The 25,851-nt window shown below is 39.6% G+C and overlaps 1 protein-coding gene across 1 annotated transcript; it reads left to right on the top strand.

Annotated features, from left to right (window-relative positions):
• The first annotated feature begins 558 nt into the window (after positions 1 to 558).
• sfrp1a (secreted frizzled-related protein 1a) lies at positions 559 to 13,385 on the top strand. Its single transcript, XM_031296571.2, has 3 exons — positions 559 to 1,376; positions 4,734 to 4,814; positions 12,007 to 13,385. Exons 1-3 carry the CDS (start codon positions 860 to 862, stop codon positions 12,330 to 12,332), a joined length of 924 nt encoding a protein of 307 aa, XP_031152431.2. The 5' UTR covers positions 559 to 859; the 3' UTR covers positions 12,333 to 13,385.
• Positions 13,386 to 25,851: the final 12,466 nt, after the last annotated feature.

Raw genomic sequence — 25,851 nt, forward strand, 5'->3', positions numbered from 1 at the left:
AAGTTTTGTTAAACAACCTATTTATTTTTCAGTGAAATGGATGCTTACTTCTGTGACTGGAATGTAATAGTAATACAACCATGGATGTATTATAAGACCATATAGTAATACAACAGAGACACAAACTGAGGCCATTCTCTGTGTATATTCTCTTGTAGGGATATCTCTAGTTAATGCATATGAATTAAATTAGCCTCACTTTACTGGGGGGAACTTCCATTATCCTCAGTGACTCATGTTGTTCCCTATACCACACTTTGGGAACTGGAATGAAAGAAGTGCTCCATACACTTTTATTCTGTGCAACTTGCATAAGAAGTCACAATCTCAGGTTTATAGTAGTGTGCCTCCATTTGCCATCCTCTAATTTTTTTTGTAATTATTCAGTATTTTGTTTTGACAAAGGAAGTACAAGCAGGGGAGTAAAGGAAGGGTAGGGAGGCTCCTAGAGAGTTTTTACACACTGTGTAATTAAGCTTTTTGACTGACAGCAGAGTGCCAAAAGGCGCAGACGCATTCCTATTGGCCGGAGCGCACTTTACAATCTCCTCTTGTTTCCAAGCTCCGAACAGGCAGAGCGCTTTACCTTCCAAAACTCTCGCAGCAGCCAGACGCACCAGAGGAGCGCGAGGGGGATGCAGCCAGAGGAGAGTGCCTGTGGACTTAACCCAAACCAGAAACTCAACACGTTTTACGCGCATCGATCAGCAGAGCTCAGCTTTTTTTTTTTCTTTTCTACATTTATTTCTTGTTATTATTCGTGTTATTACTCTGCATTTCTTAATGAAGTGAGTGTTGAATCGTCTGTCTAAGCCGCGCTGAGTTCCATTCATTTTATTGCTGAAAAAAAGAGAACATCATGTCTGCTTCTGAATCCTTCTGGAGGATGATCCGGCTGGCTGTGACAGTGGCGCTCATGTCTGCGTGCCGAGCGTCAGAGGACGAGTACCTCAGCTGGAACTCGGACATTTACAACGGGCCCAGCTACAGCAAGCCGCCCCAGTGCGTGGACATCCCGGAGGACCTGCGGCTCTGTCACAACGTGGGCTACAACCAGATGCTGCTTCCCAACCTGCTGGAGCACGAGACCATGGCGGAGGTGAAGCAGCAGGCCAGCAGCTGGGTGCCGCTGGTGCACAAGAACTGCCACCCGGGCACGCAGGTCTTCCTCTGCTCGCTCTTTGCGCCCGTGTGCCTGGAGCGACCCATCTACCCGTGCCGCTGGCTGTGCGAGGCCGTGCGGGACGGTTGCACCCCCATCATGGAGGCGTTCGGGTTCCCCTGGCCGGAGATGCTCACCTGTGACAAGTTCCCCCAAGACGACGTGTGCATTGCTATGACGAAGCCCAATGCGACCGAGGCCACCAAGCCCACAGGTAATTCAATTGGCGTGTTTCACTGTTTCACTCTGTCTCACTGATGGATTCCTACATTTAAAAGTGTTAATTATTCATTTACTATCAAGAGAAGCCAATTGAGTGTGAATGCCATTTTACAGCAAAATATCCCATTATTTAAATATAGTTGCCCAGTAAAAAACACGTGTTGTGGTGGTCCCTAAGCAGCTCCACTGGGACATCTGTGGGTTTAATGCCTGGTTCAAGAGCACATCAATGGTAGTTGATAAAAGAAGGCTTCTGACCAGAAATGGTCTCCCCTCTATATGTCCCTAATGCATGTAAAAGAAAATAATAAAAAAAAAAGTGGTAGTAGTCTAACTAATGCGGGCATGTTTTCACTATGATTGCAACTAATAATATTTTATTTATTATTGATAAATCTGCTGTTTATCAGACTTAGTTTTCATGTAATTGATTCATATTTTGGACAAAAATTCCAGAAAATAGTTAGAAAAACCCATCACACGTTGCCAATGCCCAGGTCTGTAACCAGAGTTTTAGAAATACTGAGATCATGTGCCAAAGTTTCCCCCCAGAATATTTTTGACCAGACACTCAATGAGATGTCTTTAATTATATTTTCAGTAAATTTGATTTCCCCACATCGAGGTGTAAATGCCATTTCAAAGCCTTCTCCACACTGCCACGAGTTAAAAGTGGACTAAAAGTAGTCACATTTTAATATAGTATTGGGTCTAAAACAGAGAAAAGCAACAACTTCTCACAATTTATATAGAAGCTGGAAACAGAAAATATTTAGCATTGCTTGCTTGATAAATGACTCAAATGATTAATCAGTTTGTAAAATTATCAGTGATTAATTTTCCATCAGTTGGCCACAATACAACCATTTGGGATTCCTTAATATGCAAGCATTATCTACCTAACTCTGAGTAACTACCTGACTGAGAAAACAAATAGCCACCATTTTGGCACTGTGTAAAAAATGACACCCATGCAGTTAAATGGGCTTGAGAATGTTGTTTCAGGGCTGAAGGTGTGTTTGCAGATGTAAATCCCAACACAAACGAACCAAATAACCTTTTGGGGGGAAATCAGCTGTGAAACCTTGGATTTGATCTAATTTTAACAATGTCAACCCACCTCCACCTTTGTGCTTCTTAAAAAAAGTCTTATGTGGTTACATTTTCTTTTCAATCTATAAGCTGCAAGCATAAACTCTGGTTTACATGTGAATGTGAAGCTGCTTGTTATTGACTTGGAGTTATATATTGAAAAAGCTCTAACAGATGGTAGTGATTTATTCCAAAGTATTTGTTGAGCTGGAGTACAATGCTGGGAGGAAGTCCAGCAGCAAAAAGTGAATACCTGCATCTATTAACCCCCATTTTCTACTGCGCCATCACTGACAAATGCATTAAAACAGACGAAAGATGGAAAGACAAAGACATAATTTGGAAAACACACTGTCCAAATAATGCGTGTTGGCATGAAACAGAGTCGGACACCTCATGCAGCATCGGTGAAGGAGGGGGGGTGTAGAAACATAAGAAAAATGGTCTTCCAGCACTGACCCGATGGGCCAAGCTGACAAATACCAGAGAAACCCTGAAGCAACAAGTCTGGGGAAGATAGCTTGGCCTGATTCCGAATAGTTTTGGTCTGAAACTTCAGTTCAGTGTTCGCTGGTGGCCTAGGTGAGGTGTACACCAGGGAAGGGAAAGTACAACCACCTCATTCACTTTAACCATAAAATAGAGGGGGGTTTCCATCATCACATCATCAACTTAGGCTACTTATATTTCAATCCTAAGCTGTACATGACTTGAAGACATTTTTGCTGAAGACGTGGGCCATAAATGGGGGGACTGTGAATCTCCCAGCAATTACACAGTGCTCACTGTATCTGTAGAGGTAACATGTCCCGTGTGTGTATGTAGAGGGGGTAGGTGTAACTGAATGACATGGTGGTATGGACGGAGGCCCGTTTTTCTGAAAAAGACTCCTATTTTTAGGTGTAGGGGGACCACACAGAGCTCCACGCGCTCCCGCCTTCACCTGTTATCATTCGTTGTCAGCGCTGGTGATGAATAAAGTCGGCAGGACACAGAGTCAGGCCTGTTATTCGGAAGGTCATGGAATTTCCTATTCGGCCATTAATATTCTGGGAAAGTAGCAATATCTGATCTAGAGGTTGATAAGGACAACCAAAAGCCACCTAATCTTCTCCTTAATAGTTGTTAATAGAGGTCAACTAACAGTGCTTACCACGCCACTGCTGAACACAGACTGGTGATAATTGATTTAAAGAAGAACCAAGCTCAAATTGACAAAGGGACCCCGTGACTCTGTAAACATTGTCTGTTTTCATAAGCTCTTTACACCTGGGTGTTACTTTCACAAGCTTTTGTTAAACACATGTATAGGACAACTGGCAATGGTGAGTTTGTTTCCCCTCCCCCCCCCCCCCCCCTTCTGCTCAATCGATCCAGATCCACGTTGTGACATTGAAATGCAGTCGGTTTTAATTAAATGCTGCAGGATGCTGCGATCACATTGCAGGTCCAAGTTTGTTTGGAAAGTAATCTCAGCTGTTTGGCATGAAGCGATCATTTGCGGTAGTAGAAAAAAATTGAAAAATCGTGTTGGTAAAATATTCGAAGATATGCCTCTAGACTGAATTACTTTTTGGCAAAAACACATTTTGGCTCTTTGTCTGCAGTCGGGCTTTTGTCTCTGAGCCGGCTATTATTGTCTTTCGTTTTTTTCTCTCTTTTTTTTTGGAATGTCAGAGCATTCCTTTAAACTTGGATTGAATATCATTACCATTTATTCCTTCCACATTTCAAATCTTTTTTTTTTTGTACATTTAAGGTGTATACGTCGCTGTTTAGCCTTTATGGAACGATCCATTTGGAAAACGGTCTAAATGTAACAGAGAGTGAGGAAGAGTGTTTACTGCGGCTTTTAGTTACAGCTGGCTATAAAAGCTGAAGACATTCCTCACTGAGGTCAGGTCATCAGAGCGTACGAAGCCCAAGAGACCAGGCGTCTGACACCAGACACTAAATAGGATCTCTGCATGCAGAGAGAGGTTAGGTGTGTGTAGAGATTTGCGGGATAAATAATTTGAAATTGGAATATTTATGTTTTTTTTATGAATTGAGTTTAACTCCCCTTTTATTTCAAATGAGAAATGCTCTTGATTCTTTCTTTGTTCTTTTCATTGCATTCCAAGTTGGTTGTGATGTTAATTATTCCAGTGTAAAGCCATGTGAATGATTCATAGCTGATATCATTGTAACTTGCATTTAATATTTGCCTCTTTTCCACTAATTTCCAAACCATATCCCTTCATTTTTTCCCCCACAGGTTACTCTCCCATCTGCCCTCCATGTGACAATGAAATGAAAACAGATGCCATGCTTGAGCACATGTGTGCCAGCGAGTTCGGTAAGCATCTTGACATCCATTGCGCCAACACAGCATGCAAACTACACACTGTAATATGCCTTGACATGTATCACAGCGCTCCATGAAATCAGAAGAACCGCATGAGATTGCATCAATTGTATCTTCACGCTTCAAGCTTTAAAACAGTCCATAATGTCTTAACAAAGTATGTAAAGCTGCATTTTTCTTCCAAAAGTGCACCCTGTATCAGACCGTACTAGGCCATTTCCACCCCAGTGAACTCTATAGAACTTCTTACATGTCAGCAATGTTGCCAGGTTTTATGTAAAGGTTACATGTGAGGTTTTATCTCTTGGTCAGATATACCGGCCTGTCTGGTTTGGTAGAGGATGATGTTCTGTGACTAATGAATTGGGGTCATTAAAGTCTTTATGTGGCAGGTCATGTTTGTTCTGCTGTCTGGGTTACAGAATACCTTCTGCACATGGGGTCATTAAATGCCTTTCTTAATGAAGAAGTTCATGATAAACTATGTATTTGTTGTTTATTCAATAACATTTATTTCAAATGTGTGGTTTTTTTTATCCGGGTGGAAAAGAATATATTATATATAAAAAAGTACTTTACCTGACCCTGAGCCTGTGTTGGTTAATGAGCTAGGTGAATGGCTCTACTTAGGCTACTGTGTGTACATACATAGAAATTAGAAAATGAGAAATTCTTTCTTTGATCAAATCTGATCTGTTCACAACGTAAAAGCGCAACAGGCCATGTCTTGTACTCAAAGGATGGGTGTTCCTAAAATTCGCCGTCTAACCCACTGCATGCCATGTTGCCCTCTCAGTAAGCTAGGCTATTGTTGAGAGGGAACATCTTTAGCTGATTGGGGCACTTGATATAGTTGTGGAAGTTTTGCAGGAGGAATCCAGTACGATTCAAAGTCTTGAATTCAATTAAAAACCAACATCAACTGAATTCCAGTCATGAGGATGTCCAGGAATCATATGTGCATGATGCACACAAGATGCAAGATGTTAGGCTTTCATGTTTTATTCCCTGGCTGGGACAAAGTTTGTGGCAGCTTGAATTCCAGGTGCTAGGTCGGGCAAACATAGACTGGATACACATTGGAAGCAGACTTTCTTCCAGTTTTCAGGAAAAGTTTAAAGTTACATTTGTTTAACGAATTGCCTTGCTGTTTATTCTGCGGTGATGGGACTCGCTTTTTTTAGTCTGCATCCTGGTTTGCCAAGAGGAGAGTGGCACATTATTGGCTTGTTTCATCTCAGATGAAGACAGATGTTGTTTTGCTTGCTTGTCATAAGCCTCCTAACCAGCTGACATGTGAGGATACACAGACAGATTTAGTACCAGGCTGAGGATGAGACATTGCGCTGCTTATGTTGCATGTTTGAACCCATGAGGGGCCGGCCTCCTCTGGAATGCAACAAACGTCGCTGTGATTTCAGCGTGGCGTACGAGTTGATTGCAGCAGGTAAACATTTAATGCACTGCCTGACAAGAGATAGCATCACAGGTTATATCACCAGCTAGGCTAAAGACGTGTTTGTTTGTTTTTCCAGTAGGCCGATGGAATTCAGTTGTAGTCTGGGGTGAAAACTGCAACTATAAAAATAGCTGACAGCAGCTGAAGTCAAACAGGAGTGAATGTCTTGTCTTGAGGAAAAAGAAAATATGCAGATGGATAAAAAAAAACAAGCTTTAATCATGATGTCTTTTATCCCACCAACGACGAAAGATAAGACCAGCATTCTGATTGCATCCTGCTGCTTTTGACTGAGAGTGGATGGACACGGTAGGTAGCAGCAGTTTTAGGAGCAGACATGCCTGTCTTTTTTGTTTGGACAAGTCCACAAAAAAGATATGATAGATTGATTTCCTGTTCTTCTCCGTGGAAAACCACAGAGAGGCTTGAGGAATGAATCAGTGACTTGCACTGAAGTCTTTATTAATCTGCGAGGACCAATAATGTGTAAAATATCCCCACCCTGGCAGAGAATAAGCATTTTTGTTCACAGAAAACCTTACTTACTGGAAGTTGTGAAAGGTCTGTTCTCAGTTAAGGTAAAAGTGTGAAGTAGTTTTTTTGTGATAATAGTGTTTCTATTGCTTGACGCCATGCATAATTGCTTCCCATCAAATGCACAAGCGCTTTTGACTTCTCCATGCGGTTTGACCCTGATAAAAGCAGAGAATGCCGCGTCAAGACAGCTTTTGACTTAAGGTGGTTGGATGTGAAGATGATATGGCAGAGGAGGAAAGATTTTTCTAAGTTCGATGTGGCTCCAAAAGCATCTACATCACAGTTGTGTAATAAGTAACAGGCTCTCAGTCCAGCATGTTTAGTTTCCCGAGAACGGACACTCCCTGATTTCTCCGAAACCCTGATGAATCTCCTTCTAACAAACGCACGCATGCCTATACACACACATCCTATTTGCAGCACTCAGCTGGTAACAGATTTACAGCTCATCCCACTCAACACTTTGTTCCCACTGCAATTTATCTCTGTGCTTAAGGTTTTACGGTACCTCATTGTCCCAAAAAGCTACAGCATCCTTCAATTAAATCTCTCCTCTGCCTCGGACAACTCACTTTGTTGTCATTGCCAAATTGCTCCTTTCCTTTGCTAATGCAGTAAACCACAGGGTTGCCCTGCGCCCTGCACTGATCACTTCAGCTCATCGGATCAGTTGTGTTTCCATTATTGTGAATGGGGAGGAGTACACACCCTCCTGCTGGGTTTATGACACCCTGGGAGCTGGAGGTCCTGTCTGTGCCTCTGAACTGGTGGAATAAATCAGGTCAGGGAAACCCCCCACACCATATAACAGTTTTAGCGTTGCATTATTTGAGATTTGAGAGTTTTTAAGATCTAGTGTTTGAGATCTAGTTTTTGAGATCTAGTGTTTGAGATCTAGTTTTTAAGATCTAGTGTTTGAGATCTAGTTTTTAAAGATCTAGTTTTTGAGATCTAGTTTTTGAGTTCTAGTTTTTAAGATCTAGTTTTTGAGATCTAGCTTTTAAGATCTAGTTTTTTTAGATCTAGTTTTTAAGATCTAGTTTTTGAGTTCTAGTTTTTAAGATCTAGTTTCTGAGATCTAGTTTTTGAGATCTAGTTTTTAAGATCTAGTTTTTGAGTTCTAGTTTTTAAGATCTAGTTTTTGAAATCTAGTTTTTAAGATCTAGTTTTTAAGATCTATTTTTTGAGATCTATCTTTTGAGATCTATTTTTTGAGATCTAGTTTCTGAGATCTAGTTTTTGAGATCTAGTTTTTATATGTCAAGTTAACGGTACATGAATACCTAAATCTAGTTTTTGTAATAAGTTAATATGGGCATTTGAACTACATACACACTGTGTTCCACAAAATAAGAGCTTAAAACTTAATGTAAGATGTACTCTGACTTTTCTATTGATAGAAATTAGGGCTGCACAATATATCGTTTTCAACAAGCAATTTGTTGTATTTTAGCAGAATGCTGAAAGCAGCAGAAATGCAGAACTAGACAACTAATGGAATTATTGTGTACTGACTTTTAGTAGGTATGTATCATGATTATCTCCGTCAGGCGTAAGCTTTCATTCTTCATATGTGTGTGTGTGTGTGTGTGTGTGTGTGTGTGTGTGTGTGTGTGTGTGTGTGTGTGTGTGTGTGTGTGTGTGGGCTTGTTTAACTATATTCATGGGGTCCAAAAAGCGGGAGTCCAGTATACTTGTGGGGTCCCGACAGCTTTGTGGGGCCAAAATGCTGGACCCCACAAGTTTAAAGGGCTGTTTGAGGGTTAAGACTTGGTTGTAGGATTAGGGATAGAATTAGGTTATGGTTAGGGTGAAGGTAAGGGTTAAGGTTAGGCATTTAGTTGTGATGGTAAAGGTTAGGGTAAGGGGCTAGGGAATGCATTATGTCAATGACGGGTCCCCACAAAGATAGTGCCACAAACCTGTGTGTGTGTGTGTGTGTGTGTGTGTGTGTGTGTGTGTGTGTGTGTGTGTGTGTGTGTGTGTGCGTGCGTGCGTGCGTGCGTGCGTGCGTGCGTGCGTGCGTGCGTGTATTTTTGTCTGATCTGTAATCTTGCACATTACTGGACCTATCAGCCTAATATTGTTTGTGGACATTTATCACTGTATGCTCAAGGAACTCTTGCGGTTGTGTTGCTTTACAGTTTTGCAAAAGGCATTTCCAACAATTGGCTAGGCTCAAAAACTGCCATCCATAGAAACGTTTGGCCTCATGTTGAAGAGGAGCATCTCCATACCAGAGAAGTTATGATCCACTAAAGTTAGGAATGACAGATAAATCCCTGTTTGTGTTATCTTTGCATCCATCCTGACCAGAAGGGAGCCAGGAAGGACCACTGAGTGAGATTCAACTCTTCTTTGTTTGGAAGCGGGGAGGGAGAAAGGGATATATGATGATATTTTGTCTTTTTCAGAGAAGGAAAATCCCTTTTTGGTTGAAATACTCAAAACTTGTGTTCACATAGCCTATAATGAGTACATAGTAGTAGCTGATAAGTTCATATTTTATTAGCACATTATATGTTTGTTTGTAGAATAAAATTTTGCTATCAAATCAAGTTCATTAAAGTACCTCAAAATTGTACCTAAGTGTAGTACTTGGCTTTTTTTTACAGAGGAGGATTAGGGCCACATGTATAAAATGTATTTGAGTTCAGAGTTTAAAGTCAGAATTCTGAGAAAAAAAGTCTTCTTCTGACTTTTTTCGCTAGCTGTGAGCAAATGTTAACAGCTAAACAGTTAATTTATCTGATGTTAACTTCTTACTGTATGCAGTGTCTAAAGAGATTGAGCTCTCAAACAACACGAGGTGCAAAGAAAGTTCACAGCGTCAAAGGATTATCGAGGATAGAGGATTTATCAAGACCTTTCAGGGGTGGGCCAGGCCTTGTCTTTTATGGCTCACTAATTATGAATGCTGCCCATTTTGATTTCACTGAACGCTAAGCCTCCTCAAGGAGACCGTTTGAGAGACTAGAGACAGGGGATAAAAGTCTTAATCCCTACCATGTGCACTCTTAATACTGGGAAAAACAGGGCAACACTTAATTAGCAATGGAAGATACGAGCGCAAAAGAAGAGATGAAACGTTTGGAAGTTTCTTAATGTCCCAATTCAGGTTTTACTGTCAAGCATGATTCTGTGAGAAGTGAGTCAAAAGGGATTTGGTGTCTAAGACTGTGGAGAAAAATTGGACAGAAGTTACTGTGTTATCCAAAGCTTTGCTGGAGTGTGAAAACGATTCACACTCAATCAGGCTGTTCCCTGCGCTGAAGTCACAAGACTTTGTCTCCGACATGACTCTGTGATTTATCCCGACACCAGTGCTTTTTTTGCCTCACGTTGCCGTGTCATAAGCTCGTCCGTGCCGAACACACATCACTATATGTCAGTGGAAAGTGAGAGAACGTAATACGTGGAGGCATATGGAGATTTGGACCACCAAAGTCTGACTCGTGCTTTGTTTCAGAACAGGAACTGGAGAAAACAGAGAGATTAGAAGGTTAAATAGAGTTTAGTGAAAGATCAGTTATTTTTTTCACTCTGGTGTTAGAATGTAGATTACACACAGGCCTGAAATACACACATGCTCACTACCTATACATGCACTAATGGAGAGAGGTCAGAGTGATGGGGCTGCAGCTGTTGATGGACATGCGCCCAGAGCAGTTGGGGGTTCGGTGCCTTGCTCAAGAGCACCTTGGCAGTGCCCAGGAGGTGAACTGGCACCTCTTCAGATACCAGTCCACCACCATACATTGGTCCGGATGGGGACTTGAACCCTCCACTTCCCAACCCAACTCCCTACACCCCAAAGCTACTGCCACCCCATTTACATGTGTAGGAAAGATGGAACATTTATGATTTAGTATCAGACCATCTCTGAAACAGATGTTGTATCCATCACCAATTTCACAATTGATTTTCCAGAAAATGTATTATATCACAATATATATGGATATACATTTACATTATACCAGGATATATACCAGAATTTCCTTCATATTACACACCCTAATAACAGTGAAGGGCCAGTCTCGCTTTAGATAATGTCGGTCACCAACACAGTAAAGCAATATGCCAGAAAGTTAGTATAATGCACTGGGGGCAACCACAATCTAGCTAATGCATGATTTTAGTATCTATATTCATAATTTAGTATAGTTATTTCACGAAATAATAAATAGACTTTGACTCTCATTAATTGTAATGTAGAAAGGCACAGTTACATTTGTGATTCCTTCTATTCAGTGAATGGTCAACTCCTTTTTTGTTAACACAACTATAATGGAGGTTCCCTTGAGCCAGGCACTCCAGTGGATGTGTTTGGTGGCCATCAGCCATTGTGGTGGGAATGTGTGCAAATACCGGTGAAGTTGAATGATGCTCAATCGGAACGAAATCGACTGTGTGTCAAGATGAAGAGTGAGTGCATGCTCAAACCATTTGATGTAAAGAGTAAGGAAAATAAATTGTAAAAGAAAAAAGACAGTAAATGAAATGTTGCAGTGGAGGTGGATTGTTTTCTAACTTTTACAGCAGGGGTTCTCAAACGTATTACTCAAAGGTCCGCATCTGATTTTGATTCAAGTTTCAAGGTCTGAAACAATTGGCATTAACAAAATAACATTTTTATCAACTCACTTATAACTTTTAAGCAACATACATTCAAGTTGAGTACTCGTTATTTTATTTTTTTTAAGATAATTTTTTGGCAGGAGCACAGACTGTTATTTACGGTAGTTTGACTGACTTTTTCCCCATCCGCATTCCACGAAGACCTGACCTACTTTGCCTCTGATTGGCTAGTACTGTAGCGAAGGATACAAAAAAAAAACACCGGCTAAGTGGGCTCAGTAGATGAACAGGCTTAATGTTGATATGGCACACTGATTAACAAGAACTTTTTAAAATGGCACTTCATATTAAAAAGGTTGCCGACCCATGCTTTACAGTATCACATTAGCATACTGTCCCTGAATAGATGGTGCTGATTTGCCGCTGATACCCTTTATCATGTTTCATTTTGCTAGCATAGAGGGTGACACACATGCATGTCTGGCAATTTTGTAATATTAACTAGCAGTCTTTAGAGGCAACAGTGGGATTAGACCAAACATTTTGGACAAGAACTCATCCACCTTTAAGCACAAGGTAACCGCTTTTTCTCCTTTTCTTCACCGACAGCTTTCAAGGCCAAGATCAGGGAGGTGAAGAGAGAAAACATGGACCGCAAGGTGATCCTGCAGAAGAGGAAGAAGATGTTGAAAGAGGGGAATCTGAGCAAGAAGGACATGAAGACGCTGGTGTTGTACTTGAAGAACGGTGCAGACTGCCCCTGTCAGCAGCTGGACAACCTGGGAAACCAGTATCTAATCATGGGCCGCAAGGTTGATAAGCAGTACCTGCTAACAGGCATCCACAAGTGGGACAAGTCCAGCAAAGAGTTCAAAAAGGCCATCAAGAAACTCAAGACCTACAAATGTCCCGCTTTTGATAATGTCTTCAAATAATATGCCCCCCTCCTCTTTTGGTCGCATCTCATCCTACATATGAACTTGCACAAGCATTAAAATCCCAAACTTTGCTTTCTATTGTCCTGTTTATATATCTATATATCTTTGTATATTTACAGATATACTTTGAAATGTCCTTTCTTAAGTTGTAGTTGATAGTAGTGAGTGATGACACCACAAAAAAGGGTTGGGCTTCTTGTAGTAAACTGAAATCATTTCCACTATACGTATGTAGATACTTTGTTACACTTTCATTCAACAGGTCAGTGGATTTTGCTTAAAGGGATAGTTGAAGTAGTTTGGGAAATATACGTTTGCTTTATTACTGAGAGCTCAATGAGTATATTGATACCACCCCTCTCTAGACATGAAAGTGGTTTTGATCTTTTCATCTAACTCTAAGCAAGAAAAATCTTCAACATTCTTTAACATCTCTCTCCTTGTGATCATAATAACAAATCATAACACTAGTGATTAGACTTCATAATTGGCAGTTGCAGGTATTTGGAGCTTCAAAAGCCACATGTAGGCCTACAGAGCGGCTCCACATAGGGTTCCTGTTGAATAACGTATTGACAGAAGTATGAGAGAGTGCTGCCGTCAGCTGATTGTTTTGTCAAACTAAAGACTGCACTACCAATAATTTTAATCATATCCTTTACATGTCATTGTTACCTCTCTTTTTATTACTTGAACAATCTTAAGAGAATATCCACCAATCTGCATCATGAGATAACATGTAGGTCTGTGTGGCAGATTTCTTCTTTTCTTGTTGTGTGTTGTCACCTGACACTTGGCTAACCTTTTTTTTTTTTTTTTCACCACTTTTCTGTCTCTCTAGATCCAGTCTAACTGCAGTAATCAGTGTTCATCTGTAATGGAAAACGCTTTGCGGTCATGTTGCAAATATTGCCAACTCTGTGTTCTGTTTGTTTTGCTCAACTGTTGCTGGTCTGTTTTAGCACTATTTTGTTTCAGATTTGAATGTCAGTGGTCCATTGCTGCCTATTACATGTACATACAAAATTTTACATAAATATGGAAAACTGATTGGTGTCTTTATATTATTCGTTATATGATTGAATCTTCTTTCATGGATCTCTATAGACATGGCAATGTTGGTTGGCTGGTAGGTCCACCGGTCGAGTGAAATATCTCACCAACTACAGGCTGAATTGAATGATGATGAAATGAAACTTGTTATAGACATTTTTGGCTCATGGACCACTGGTTCCCAATCTTTTTCATGTGAAGGACCCCTAAACTCACACAAATTAGACCATGGACCACCATTTGATAAGATTTCGTCCCAGGGTGTCCCATCTGATAGGATTTTTGCTTTTAGATGTCTCATTACATAAAGTACAGAACCCATGACCAAAATAGTCATATATTCTGTCATTGTGTAATTTATGGATTGAATTATGGTAAAACATTAGTGAAAACATGAGTCCCCTTTTTGCTGGGGACCCCCTGAAACACCCTTAAGGAACCCTGGGGGTCCCCGGACACGACTTTGGGAAACACTGTCCTAGACGGAGTATCCTAATGATGTAGGTGATCCCATGACTTCACCTGTAGCATAAGCATCAGGTTTCTCTATGACAAAATACTATAAAAAATTTGTGACATTCCGATCATCCTCAGCTGTACTTTATCTTTTGTGTTAATTACCACGTTGGACATTCACATGCCAGTTGATATCAGGCTTACCATCATGTCATATCATCATTACCTTCATGTAATATCAATCATATCAATTAAGTGAAGTTTATTTAAAATATTACCACGGTCTGAATGAATGAAAGACTGAATCCTCCACTAAAATAAAAGAAAACAGCATGTATACAAAAGTTCCTCATTTGCTTATTTTATGTGTGCATAAGAGCTATATCAAACAGTAGTTATTTGTACACTTTTGGCATCTTAAAACTTGCAAAACTGATGATTCTAGGATAAAACCTTTAGGGGGGGCGCAGCCCATAATGAGAATGTGACACGGATATAGTGCATGCAAAAGTGTTAATATCAGCACTCCTGCTCTCCATCTGACAGATTGAGCCCCCCTTAAAATGGGTCTAAAAACGCCCATGCCGTCCAACCTCTTCTCTTTCTGTGAACCATCATTTCGGTCTTTGCATGTGCTGTGTGGGATGCTGTTAAAACTGCCAGCTTCTGCTTTGACAATCATGTCAAACAGAGAACAATCTTTCTGAGCTGTGCCAAACTAACATTTTCACGCGTTTTGGAAAGATAAAGTATGGCGTTGCCAGATCTCCACACCGAAGGATCTCTCAGGCATGCAAGTTTTCATTTTACCCCCACCCCCCACCCCCCCATCTCTCGGAAGGTTCATTGTGGTTTTACAGGCTGTTGGTGTCTGGTATGTGGTGTGTAAATGCTAATCCTGAGATATACATCATTAACAGCACATGCTGATAGTGAACTCCAATGCTTTCTTAACCAAAAGGCAGCACTGTCTAATCAACTGTCAAAATTTAAAAAAAAATCACAAAGTGCTGATGGATATGGTTTCCATGCTAAACAGGCATGATTTCCCATTCCATTTCATTTGATTTATGAACAGTAACATGCAAATGTGTACAGAATCCAAAACACTTACAGAGAAGGCTTGTACTTCCCCTCGCAAGTAACATAGATTTGAGTAACTCGATGATGAATGTTTTGATGTAAATACTTTTACAAGTTGAAATCTATCATGTCAGTGCAACAAGCGTAAACAACAAAACATGAAACAATTCTGTCAATAAAAAGGCTTGTTAAAATCCAGGAAGTATCAAACGGACCAACATCTTGCCCCATCTGGTTCCAATAATGGCTTTTGTATTGGAAAATATATCTCAGATGTGGACTTTGCTTTCCAGTCTTTACTTCAGCTGCCTTCAAAAGAGACCCAGAAAACCCGTGGACGATATCCAACTTTGTACAATTAAGAGAAGATCTGCATAACCTCCTGTTTGATTCATCGTCTCACCAAAAACCTCAAATTGACAAAGCTGATGAAGTACTATTTTGATTGTTTCCATCTCAGAGGCTAGGAAAATATTCAATTATCACTCCAATATTAATACCACACACTTAAATACAGTCTGTGTGATAACATGCTAAGTTGACAACTGGAAAGTCTGACTGGATAGAGAGCTTTCAGGTATATGGTCACCAGAACCTGCATAAATGTGCTTCTGTTTAAGCAAATACCTTTGCCCTGATGAAAACCTACACTTCCTTTATTGTCTGCTAAACAGCTGTTTAATAATATAGTGAGAAATGTAGCTCCCAATATTGAGTGATCAATGCAAAATGACGTGCAAAGAACCGAAAAATAATGTTAATTTTAATGACAGTTCTTATGTTCAGGGGTGGAGACCTATACAATATAATATAATGTAATAAAACAACATCTTCATGTAGTGAATAAATATATAGGACTTACATTTGTCAGGTGGACAGAAACACTACTCCAGATGAATGCTAACTCTGTGTCTTCCGGATGTTTAAATAAGTCACTGTTTCCTCACTTGGTCGCTATATGAACTTTAAAAGGTGTTAATATGGCAATATTGTGCTTGAAGCTAGTTGTGCTGCCCCCAAGTGATCAAAAAAGTCAGTTAAGATTTTCATTATATCAATCCCCATTTTCACACTATTTATAGCCAGAATATTTTTAGCAGTATCCATTCAATGTATTTGCATTCTGTGATTGTCTCTTGATATATCTTTTTACCTTTCCTGCCAGGATTTAATTTGCGAACCAACTCACAGTGAGTTCAGACGAACGTGTGCACATACCGGAGCAATGTGGAAGACAAAAGCTGATGCATGAGCTTAGTTAATGTAACACAGAAGACTATATTTATTTTTATATTATTAGTTCAGTGTTACTGTGTCAGACAACCAGGCTTGGGAAGTAATGGAATACATGGAAAGGTGTTATGTATTTAGGATACAAAAAAGGTAACTGTATTATAAGTTACATAACAAAAGACGTAATCAGATTACTGATACATTTACTAAAAACAGGGTTCAATTCAATTCAATTCAATTTTATTTATAGTATCAAATCATAACAAGAGTTATCTCAGGACACTTTACAGATAGAGTAGGTCTAGACCACACTATAATTTACAAAGACCAAACAATTCCAGTGATTCCCCCAAGAGCATGCATAAGTGCGTAAATGCGACAGTGGCAAGGAAAAACTCCCTTTAGGAAGAAACCTCGGACAGACCCAGGCTCTTGGTAGGCGGTGTCTGATGGTGCCGGTTGGGGGTGTGATGGACAATGGCAATAATAGTCACAATAAAGATAATGACTAGAAATAGTAGTTGTAGTAGTTCATAAATAGGTTTACAATTTTATAATACATTTTTAAATAAAAAATTATATGCTACTGTAGTCAAGGGTTATAAGTTTCATCTATACTTTTGAAGGTGATATAATTATAACATGGAGGCTCCGTAGTCTGAACCAAGACGATAAACTCTTTATTGACTCCCACATTGTCGATGGCAGCACATTACAGCTTCTCCCCATTACAATACTTCACGGGTCTCACACCAATCTGGTGAAACCAATGTGGTCTTGTGTTGCGCACATTCATTGTAGGTCTAAGCTACTGCCTGAATATGCTTATATTCTTTGAAAATACACAGAGCAGAGGATACATTTTTGATGCTAAAAATCTTGCTTTCGCTAGTTTCATTTCTAAGGTTACATTGTTTTGTTGTTAAGTTTAAATAAAAAAGTAATCTTATTGAGATTTATTTTCTCTTGTCTTTATTTGCATATTTGTAATAAAGGTTATCAAAAAGTAATGGAAAGTAATCTAGTTACATCACTTTAATACTGTAATACTTAGATAAGGTTACTGACTACATTTTCAACAGGTAGGCCTAATTAATTATTGTATCGGAATACATTTTTAAAGTAACCCTCCCAACCCTGCAGACTACACTATTGACGGTCTTTCTTAATCTGCTTTATTAGATAGACAAGATGTTTTTTTCTGTTGCATGTCTGACAGAATTCTGGGTTGTAGCAAAAGGCACTTGCCATAATAACTGGTAGCCACCTCTGTTGCCAAACTGAAACCCCAAAGACTAATGCTTAATTTCTACTGCATGGTACAGCTCGACTCAACTCTACTCGACTTACTTTTGTTAGCAGGTACATTTCTAAAATGTGTTTTCCACTGCATATATATTCTGTCAATGTAGGTGGGATTCTTAATCGCCATAGCAACAACGCATAAAACGGCTGTAACATCATCTTGCGCGAGGCAACTCTCGTTGGATCCTTTCATCGGCAACAGAATAAAGGAACGTTTCGTTGGGCTGCCATTTAAAAAAAAATCTCAGTTAAATGCTGTCACTATTGACGGTAGCTTGGCTATTTAAAAATGGTGGGTTTGAAGAGGACACATGACACCGTGACGATTCAAATTGTTTTAACTCCACCTTCTCCACTAACCTTGCTTGGAACAAAGACTTAGGTGGTGCCAAAATAAGTATCAGGTACTATCCACAACTTTTGTAAACCAAAAATCAAAAACTAGTTAAGTCAAATTGTGCCATGCAGTGGAAACATGGCATTATGCAGATAATATTTTCTCAACAATCCCATGAAAATACCAAAATCAACAATAAATCCTAGGTCCTACTAACTAGTATTGTTTGTGTATCCAAAGCCTTATATATCTTATTCCTGTGTGTCGCAGCTCCATGGTTATCCAAAAACTATCAAACACATCTGTAAGACACACTGTTGCACTGGGTGACATATTCCTTAATTACCATGAACACACACATTTGACTCAATCCCACATGTACCATCCTGCTGCCAGTAAATAGGCCTAATCAATAGAGCACTAAATGCCAATTTAAGATGCCAAATTCCTGTTTGTGTAACATTTGCTAAAAACTACAGTGCCCAGCGATTTTGGAAATTACTGAGCCTATTTTTAAAATGAAACTATATTTGTGAACATTTAAAAAAATATATTATATCTTTATTAGGAACCAATGATAGGCTACTGTACAAATATACTACCTATTATAACTTAAACGTGTACAGAAGTTGGTGTTATGTATTTTCACATTATTCACAAGTGTTGAAACTTTTTCTGTACAGTTTTAGAGGTACTTCCTATAAAAACTTTACCACATAACATTTCAGAAAACTGCTTCCCAAAGACTTTTCCGACCTCTGAGATCACAGTGAGTCTGGGACTAATAACTCCATACAGGAGGCTCTACTTACCTCTTTCTCCCCTCTGCGTTTCAAAGACACATCTGGAGAACTTTTAGACACCACTGTCCATTTAAATGCAACTCACATCCTCACATTAACAGGAGGAAACAATAAAGTGTTATTAAGACGTATAGTGCAGTATTGGCAGCAAATAAGCCACCCTAACATTACTTTATTTTGTTATTTCTCCTCACCAGGTCCAAATGTTTAGTTTTATGGATCTCTGAACCATGGCTGAGTCTTGAGGTTTTAAAAAGTGAGGCACTTCTCTGTTCTTAATCCATGTATATGCCTTCAAAGCTGCTGCCACTGCCCCGACTGCTATAAAACCATCCTTTGTATTTAATGGTATAGCTGTATTCTCTGTTTTATGGGGTCATTTCTGAGGATTTTGTCTTGGCAGCTCAGTCACCTATATTATGCGCCATCGTAAATCAGGAACATATATACAAATCACAGTTAGAATGTAACTTTTTAAGGATTTCCTGTAGTTACACATATGAAATACATCCTCTTTAACTCAGTTTGGACTGGATTTTGAAATTCTAAAATACAACATTAGCATGACTAGAGCTTCTTCAGAGTGTGTGACTGCATACATTTGGGGATGTGTTTCCAACTTTGACCTTGGAAAATCCGACTTCCGACTACAAATGGAACGCACTATAAATACAGGATTGTTTTTGGCTCTTTTGCAGACCCTGTGCTACAGAGCAAACCATTAATGTCTCTGGCTTGTCTGCAGGATTCAGGAAGAGGGATGAGTCGGCACACTGCGTTAGAGACCAGGTTCCTCTGGAATTCTGTGATCGCAATCAAATCGATAGATTATTATATCAATCTTCTGGCTGTTCAACGCCCAAAACCTCAGGCTGTTTTCCTCTCGGTAGTACAGCTTGCAGCACGCGATTACGACTATATCAACTATTGAAATCCAGGGAGAAAAGGGAATAGCCTGAAAGGAAAATGAAACAGAGAAACAATTGTTTTCTTTTTCAGACCACAAGTGAGCAAGAGGAGGGGGTGGGGATGGACTACACATGTGGCAGGCAGCCATATGTTTTTGAATAATAGCCATTAGTTTTAAGAGGGTGATGTCAGTGTACGATTGCTGTTCCAGTAACTATGTTCCTAAAGTCCTGGATCAGATCCCTGAAATGACTCCTGCAATGCATGATTCTTATTCTTTACTGAGAAAGGTGAGCAAATATTTGCAATAAACATCGATACATTGGTTACATTGGGTACATTACCTCAGCCGGATAACATAAAGTTGTAATCAAATCAGGCTTTTGTTGCATAAGTGACTGGTCTTAAGGATGAGGGGGGGATCAGGTCTCCTTCCAGCAGTGGTAGATTTTTGATTGACTCCGATTTTAATTCAAAGCTTTCAGCAAGCAGTTAAACCTCTTCATCTTTAGAAACCTCTCACTGAGTCGTATCCTCTTTGTCTATGAACTTGGGTGAAGATTTGAGCAAATACTCAGTCTCTGGATAAAGTTGTTTGATGCCAGTGTCAACATGGCTGCGCTGTTTTGGGAGCACTTCACTGGCTATCACCAGTGACCAGCCACACGTTGTAAAAACATTTGGTGAAAAAATGAGAATTTATGAGTGGTCATTAAAAACCATGAAGACCTGTCAGAAATAACCACAGAGGGTAATTCAAAGTTGTGCTGTAATGGAAGCAGCTGGGTCAACTTGGGTTTCTGATCTTAAAATGTTTTTAGATGATTGAGAAGAATTAACAATTGGTCATCAAAAACAAAAGGAATCTATTCTACATTTCCATAAAGCATTTGTCTAACCTTTCCTGACATACCATAAATTCACATAACGCCATCAGTTTGCTATTACGCACTATAAAGATTTAAAATATAGCAAACTATTCTGCAAATAAAACTGCGTGCAAACTGAGTTGTATAGGGTTTCCCTGTTTGCAACAGGCACATTTACAATAAATTCTTCGGCTGTGTTAGCCATACAGTGCTTTATTTGATGCATGAGGAGAAAGCTCCACGGCTCAGAATCATCCAAATCCATCCTGACAGCCTGTTAAAAGTTCAGTTGTTGCTCTCAAAAATGCCTCTCCTGCTTCCAAAGCCAACAGTTTTAAGTGAATTTCATAAATTGTTCCCCCTATAAACCACAAGCATCTGTTACTTAGTAAAGTTATGACCAGGATGTAGGGGAGTGTAAACCCACCCAAACTCACTTTCACCAAGTTTTAACTGCACTCATTTCTCTGACATGCATCATCATTACCTACTTTACATTAATGCACATTATTCTTTCATGTGATTGCAAACATCTCACATCAAAATTAACAGTTTTATCTCAAATCCACCCAATATATACAAAATAAGGGGGAGGGTTGTGTGTCTTTGCTTTTGCTGAAGGGACAACCCAGTCTCACGGCAGTTCGTGAAATGGTCACGTAATTTAATCTATTGATTCGTGTACACGGACACGTTTATCTCGTTTTTTTGGTGGTCAGCACGTTTTGCTAACTAATGTATTCAATGGGAAGCATCTTTCGTGATCACAGCACGACTACGGTAGCGAGTAGTATGAAAGGCCGAAAATCCGCGTAGGGAGGTTGGATGGGTGGTGGATGGGTCAAACAACACAGGACTTTCACCGCGGAGACCGGTGATCGTTTCCTGCGTGTCACGTTTCCTTTCCCCTTTCTTTTTTTCCTAAACCCAACCCCGGAGACCAGGGATCGTTTCCCGCGTGTCACATTTCCTTTCCCCGTTCTTCTTTTCCTAAACCCAACCTTCGTGTTCCCATTACGATTACATGCTCACCACCACGAAACCCCCCCCGAGATAAACGTGTCCGTGTACACGAATCAATAGATTAAAAATTACGTGACCATTTCACGAACTGCCGTGATACCGTGTTGGAAGGGACCACAAGTCCTCAATGACAAAATCCGTTGTTTGTCAATGCCCTCGAGAATGACACATAGTGCTTTCTTATCTGACACCTGTATCAACAGGATAACATCCCTTGTCTGTGCCTTCTAAACCGTTATAAATCACTGTTGGAAACATATATTGTTTGAGTTTTATTGTAAAACAAGACTAGAATCTACACCCAGGCTTGTGGCTCTGTGGGGCTGATAAATGCTTCATCAGCATGCTAACATGCTTACAACAATAGTGCTAGCATGTTGATTTTAAGTAAGAATAATGTTTAGCATGTTAACCGTGTTGGTTTAGTGTGTTAGAATACAAACATTTGTGTGTGTCCGGGTTGTCTCAGTGGTAGAGCAGGCGCATGTATATTTAGAGGTTTATGCCTTGACGCAGAGGTCCAGGGTTCGAGTCTGACCTGTGACGATTTCCTCCATGTCTTCTGCCTCTCTCTCCCCTTTCTCATCTGTCCTGTCCATTAAAGGCGGAAAGTCAGGAGATCAAAGTTATTGGAATTTGTCCTCTGGGGACCATGAATGTCTGCAAATTTCACAGCAATCCATTCTATAGTCGAGGTATTTCAATAAAGAACTAAAGAGGTCAACCTTGGGTGGCGCTAGAGAAAAAGTCAGACGATCAGCAAAGTTAGCAGGATACATTGTCTGGGCACAATGCTTATTTGCAGTGTTGGGAGTAACGCGTTACAAAAGTAACGCAATTACAGTAATGTATTCCTTTTTGCTGTAACGCAGTAATATAACGCATTACTAATTAAATTTCGGTAATATTATACTCGTTACAATCTCAGTAACGCGAGTTACAACGCATTTTAACGCAACATTTAGTGGTGCATTGTTTTTTTAAAGAATTCACCAACACCGCACATTTTTTCACAGGAAAAAAAAAGCCGTATTATTTTCCTGTCGCTGTATTCGATGGTTGAGATGACTGCAGAGACAGATACATTTGCGATATGGACATTTTCAGGAGTTATTACGCTGCGTTGAAGTGAGCTGTCCTGTTTCTGTTCCCGTGGTCAGAGCCAGAACCAGAGACGGTACGGTCAGCATGTATGTCCCAACAGGTGACGGTACGTCAGCGGCTGACAGATATAAACATGTCGGGAATTAATGTTGAGGCTTGCTACACGTAAATATCATTGCATTTTATCAGCCGTGGAGAGTAACTCTGCCTGTAGTGGAATGGCTTCGAATGACGACCAAAAGCGCTTGTCTTTTACTGTGACCATTTACTGTTCAGTATGTTGCAGTTTTACAAACAAGAAAGTGAACAACTGGAGCCTGACGGACATGTTGCATCTCAGTAAGCTAGCAAGAGTAGGCTACACAACAGACAACGTCCGTGTAGCCTACTTCAAAATAAAAGCACTTCCTGTGACGGTTCGCAGTAAAACTAAATTACTGTTAAATAAGGTTGTTTAGGCTACCTTTTCACAAATCAGCTGTAAATCAAGTACTGTAAATAATGTAAATAGTGAGTTTTAATCACACTATAATTGAACATTTCCTTTAGAGTGTTTTAAACTAAACAACATGAATTTCTTATTCAAGTGCTATAAACAAACATTTTACAACAATGTCGTACTTTTAATTGAGTATTTTCATTTTCTCCTACTTGCCTGTTATACATTTTACTTATCTATTTTTTATAGCTTTAGTTACTTTGCATATTTATATTGATTATACAAAATATGAATAATCTATGATGTATTAAAGTGGATAAAGAGGAGACTTTATTGATCCGGTGGTGAAATTCACAAGCTAGCTGCCAAATCAAATTTCCCCTGTTATTTTGGTGAAAGTAACTCAAAAGTAATGCAAAAGTAGTGTAACGCATTACAATTCAGAGACAGTAATATTGTAATATAACTAATTACTCTCAAATGACAGTAACTAGTAATCTATAATGTATTACATTTTGGAAGTAACTTGCCCAACACTGCTTATTTGTTCCAAATGTTGTGCCAATCCATTCGTAGATGTATTTTATATAAAGTGAAAAGTGAAAACTTTGTCCTGCAGGTGGTGCTAGAAGAAAGGTCTGAAAAGAGGATCACCAAAGTAGTAAAAATATCATCTAGGGACATCGTGGGAACCAACACTGGGAGAGCCTTACCTTTTCAATAAGTAAAACATAAGGTCCAGCCTCCGTCCCCACCCAAATAATTTAAGAAATTATGCAGAGACAGATGTCAATCAAATTGCAACTTTGGAACAATTGCAATTCCACTGAGCAATTTCTTTAATGCATTTCTATATATTTATACAGGGTTAATATTCCATTTGTTTTATATACTACTGATTGCAAAAACACAGTAATGGTTCAACTTGCTACTGTGAGTTTGCTGTAAACATATCATATAGGTCTTGGTGGTTCGAAACTGCCCCTGTTGCACAGGAAGTGGTGTCTTTTGACCTCTTAAAACCCCCCACTGACCTCATTACTAAGTCATGCTGTGCAGCCAAACTCAGTTCAGTTCTACAGAACTTTATTTTTAATTTCTCAGCGGCAATCCCAAGGTTTCCAAAGTTACCAACTAAACCAGGAGAACCTGGAGCTTCAATGAAGACTTGGAACACACTTGACACCAAATGTATACATTTCTGTCAGTGGAGTAGGATCATTTTAACAATCTCAAGCTACTCAAGGGGAAAAACAGGGTGCAACTGTATGCTGCTCTATGTGACTGTTCTGTAATGCACGTGGCGCTGTTGACAGCGCACATTCCTACTAATCTACTAATGTACAAACAAATAATATGAACAGAGCCACAGACGGGTGTCAAATAGCAACTTCTTGAACTTTCCATTTTCTGATCAATCCTGTCATCACAACACTGTCTAAAATACACTTATAAATACATTTACAATACACATTTTACATTGCTTTCTTTTTTATCTACTGAAGGCTTTAGCACTTAGTTTCACTTTGTTATTGCCATTGAATTAAAGGGGATATATTATACAGAATTTTCTTGTTCATACTTTCATTTTTTGTTTTTACTAAAACATGTTTACATGCTTTAATGTTTTAAAAAAAACTTCTCATATGGCTGCTGCTCCTGTATTCACCCTCTGTATGAGACGCTCTGTTGGAGCGCCTGTCTCTTTAAGCCCCCCACCCGGAAAAGCCCAGTCAAGATTGGTCAGCTTTCCAGCTTACAGCGTTCCTGTTGTTGCTGCTCTCTCTGTACAGTCAGTGGCTTCAACAGAGTACACAGCAGGACTTTGTACTGTGAAAAACACCAATAAAGGCTTATAAACCATATATTATTAGCATGTAGCTACAATACTTGTGGCAATAAACACTGCAGTAATTGTAGCCTAAAAAAAACACTTCAGTAGCCTGCCTGGAGCAGATGACCAATCATAGCAATCCAGCTCCAAGTTACGTGACACGGAGCCGAGAATAGAAAAAACGGAGCGTTCATAACATTGGGAAATCTGAGGTTTTTGCTCACAGGGATTTCTCTGAAATACGTTTACCTCATTATTTGAATAAGAAAATCCAACATTGTAACATTATAGATATGACAGGAATTACAAAAAAGCATAATAGTTTGCCTTTAAAATGTGTTTTAAATACCGTAATTCCTCAAATAAAAACGGGGCCTTTATTTACCTAAACAGCAGAAGGTAACAGGTTTTTATTTGAAGCAGGCTTTTGTTAGAGGCAGGCCTTTATTTCTAATTCCATCTGTTTGATAAGTATAATTGTTTTAAATAAACTGTTTTAAATGAAAAGCCATAGCGTTCCAGTAGACATGATTCATTTGCAAAAATATCACCATATACAACAACAGCCAGAAGGGCGACAAAGCAATTTGGGTCAGAATTAATCAAACACCACCATTGTGTCAGTTTTAACCCTGTAAATGTACCGGGTATTAATTACAAATGCAGGTACTACGGTATTGCTGGTAGATTACAATAAGAGCATACAGTAGTTGCTGGTTTGCAGCACACCAGTATCTGATTAACGTTACAGACGGTAGCTATTTGTTTCTAGCTCCAGGCTAACTTTTTTCCTCCCACCTCCAGCTACTCGTGCTCTGCTCGCGTCGGCTAATCTTGTCAGCTCATCCTTCTGTTTCTTCCAGTATCGGATTCTCCTGGGGTCAATGTCGAAATGTCTCGCAGCTTTTTCACCCTAGTTTTCCTCTGCATACTTTAAAACTCTTTTTCTTTTCAATAAGTTGTTGAAAAGTCCGTCACTAGCACCAGAGCCAGTCATTCTCTGCTAGCACCAAATGAGACCCGTGTTACAGCCAATGTAGCTACTGCCACCTATTGGCACCTGTATGT

This window comes from Sander lucioperca, chromosome 2, assembly GCF_008315115.2.
Source record: "Sander lucioperca isolate FBNREF2018 chromosome 2, SLUC_FBN_1.2, whole genome shotgun sequence".
Classification (NCBI taxonomy): Eukaryota; Metazoa; Chordata; class Actinopteri; order Perciformes; family Percidae; genus Sander; species Sander lucioperca.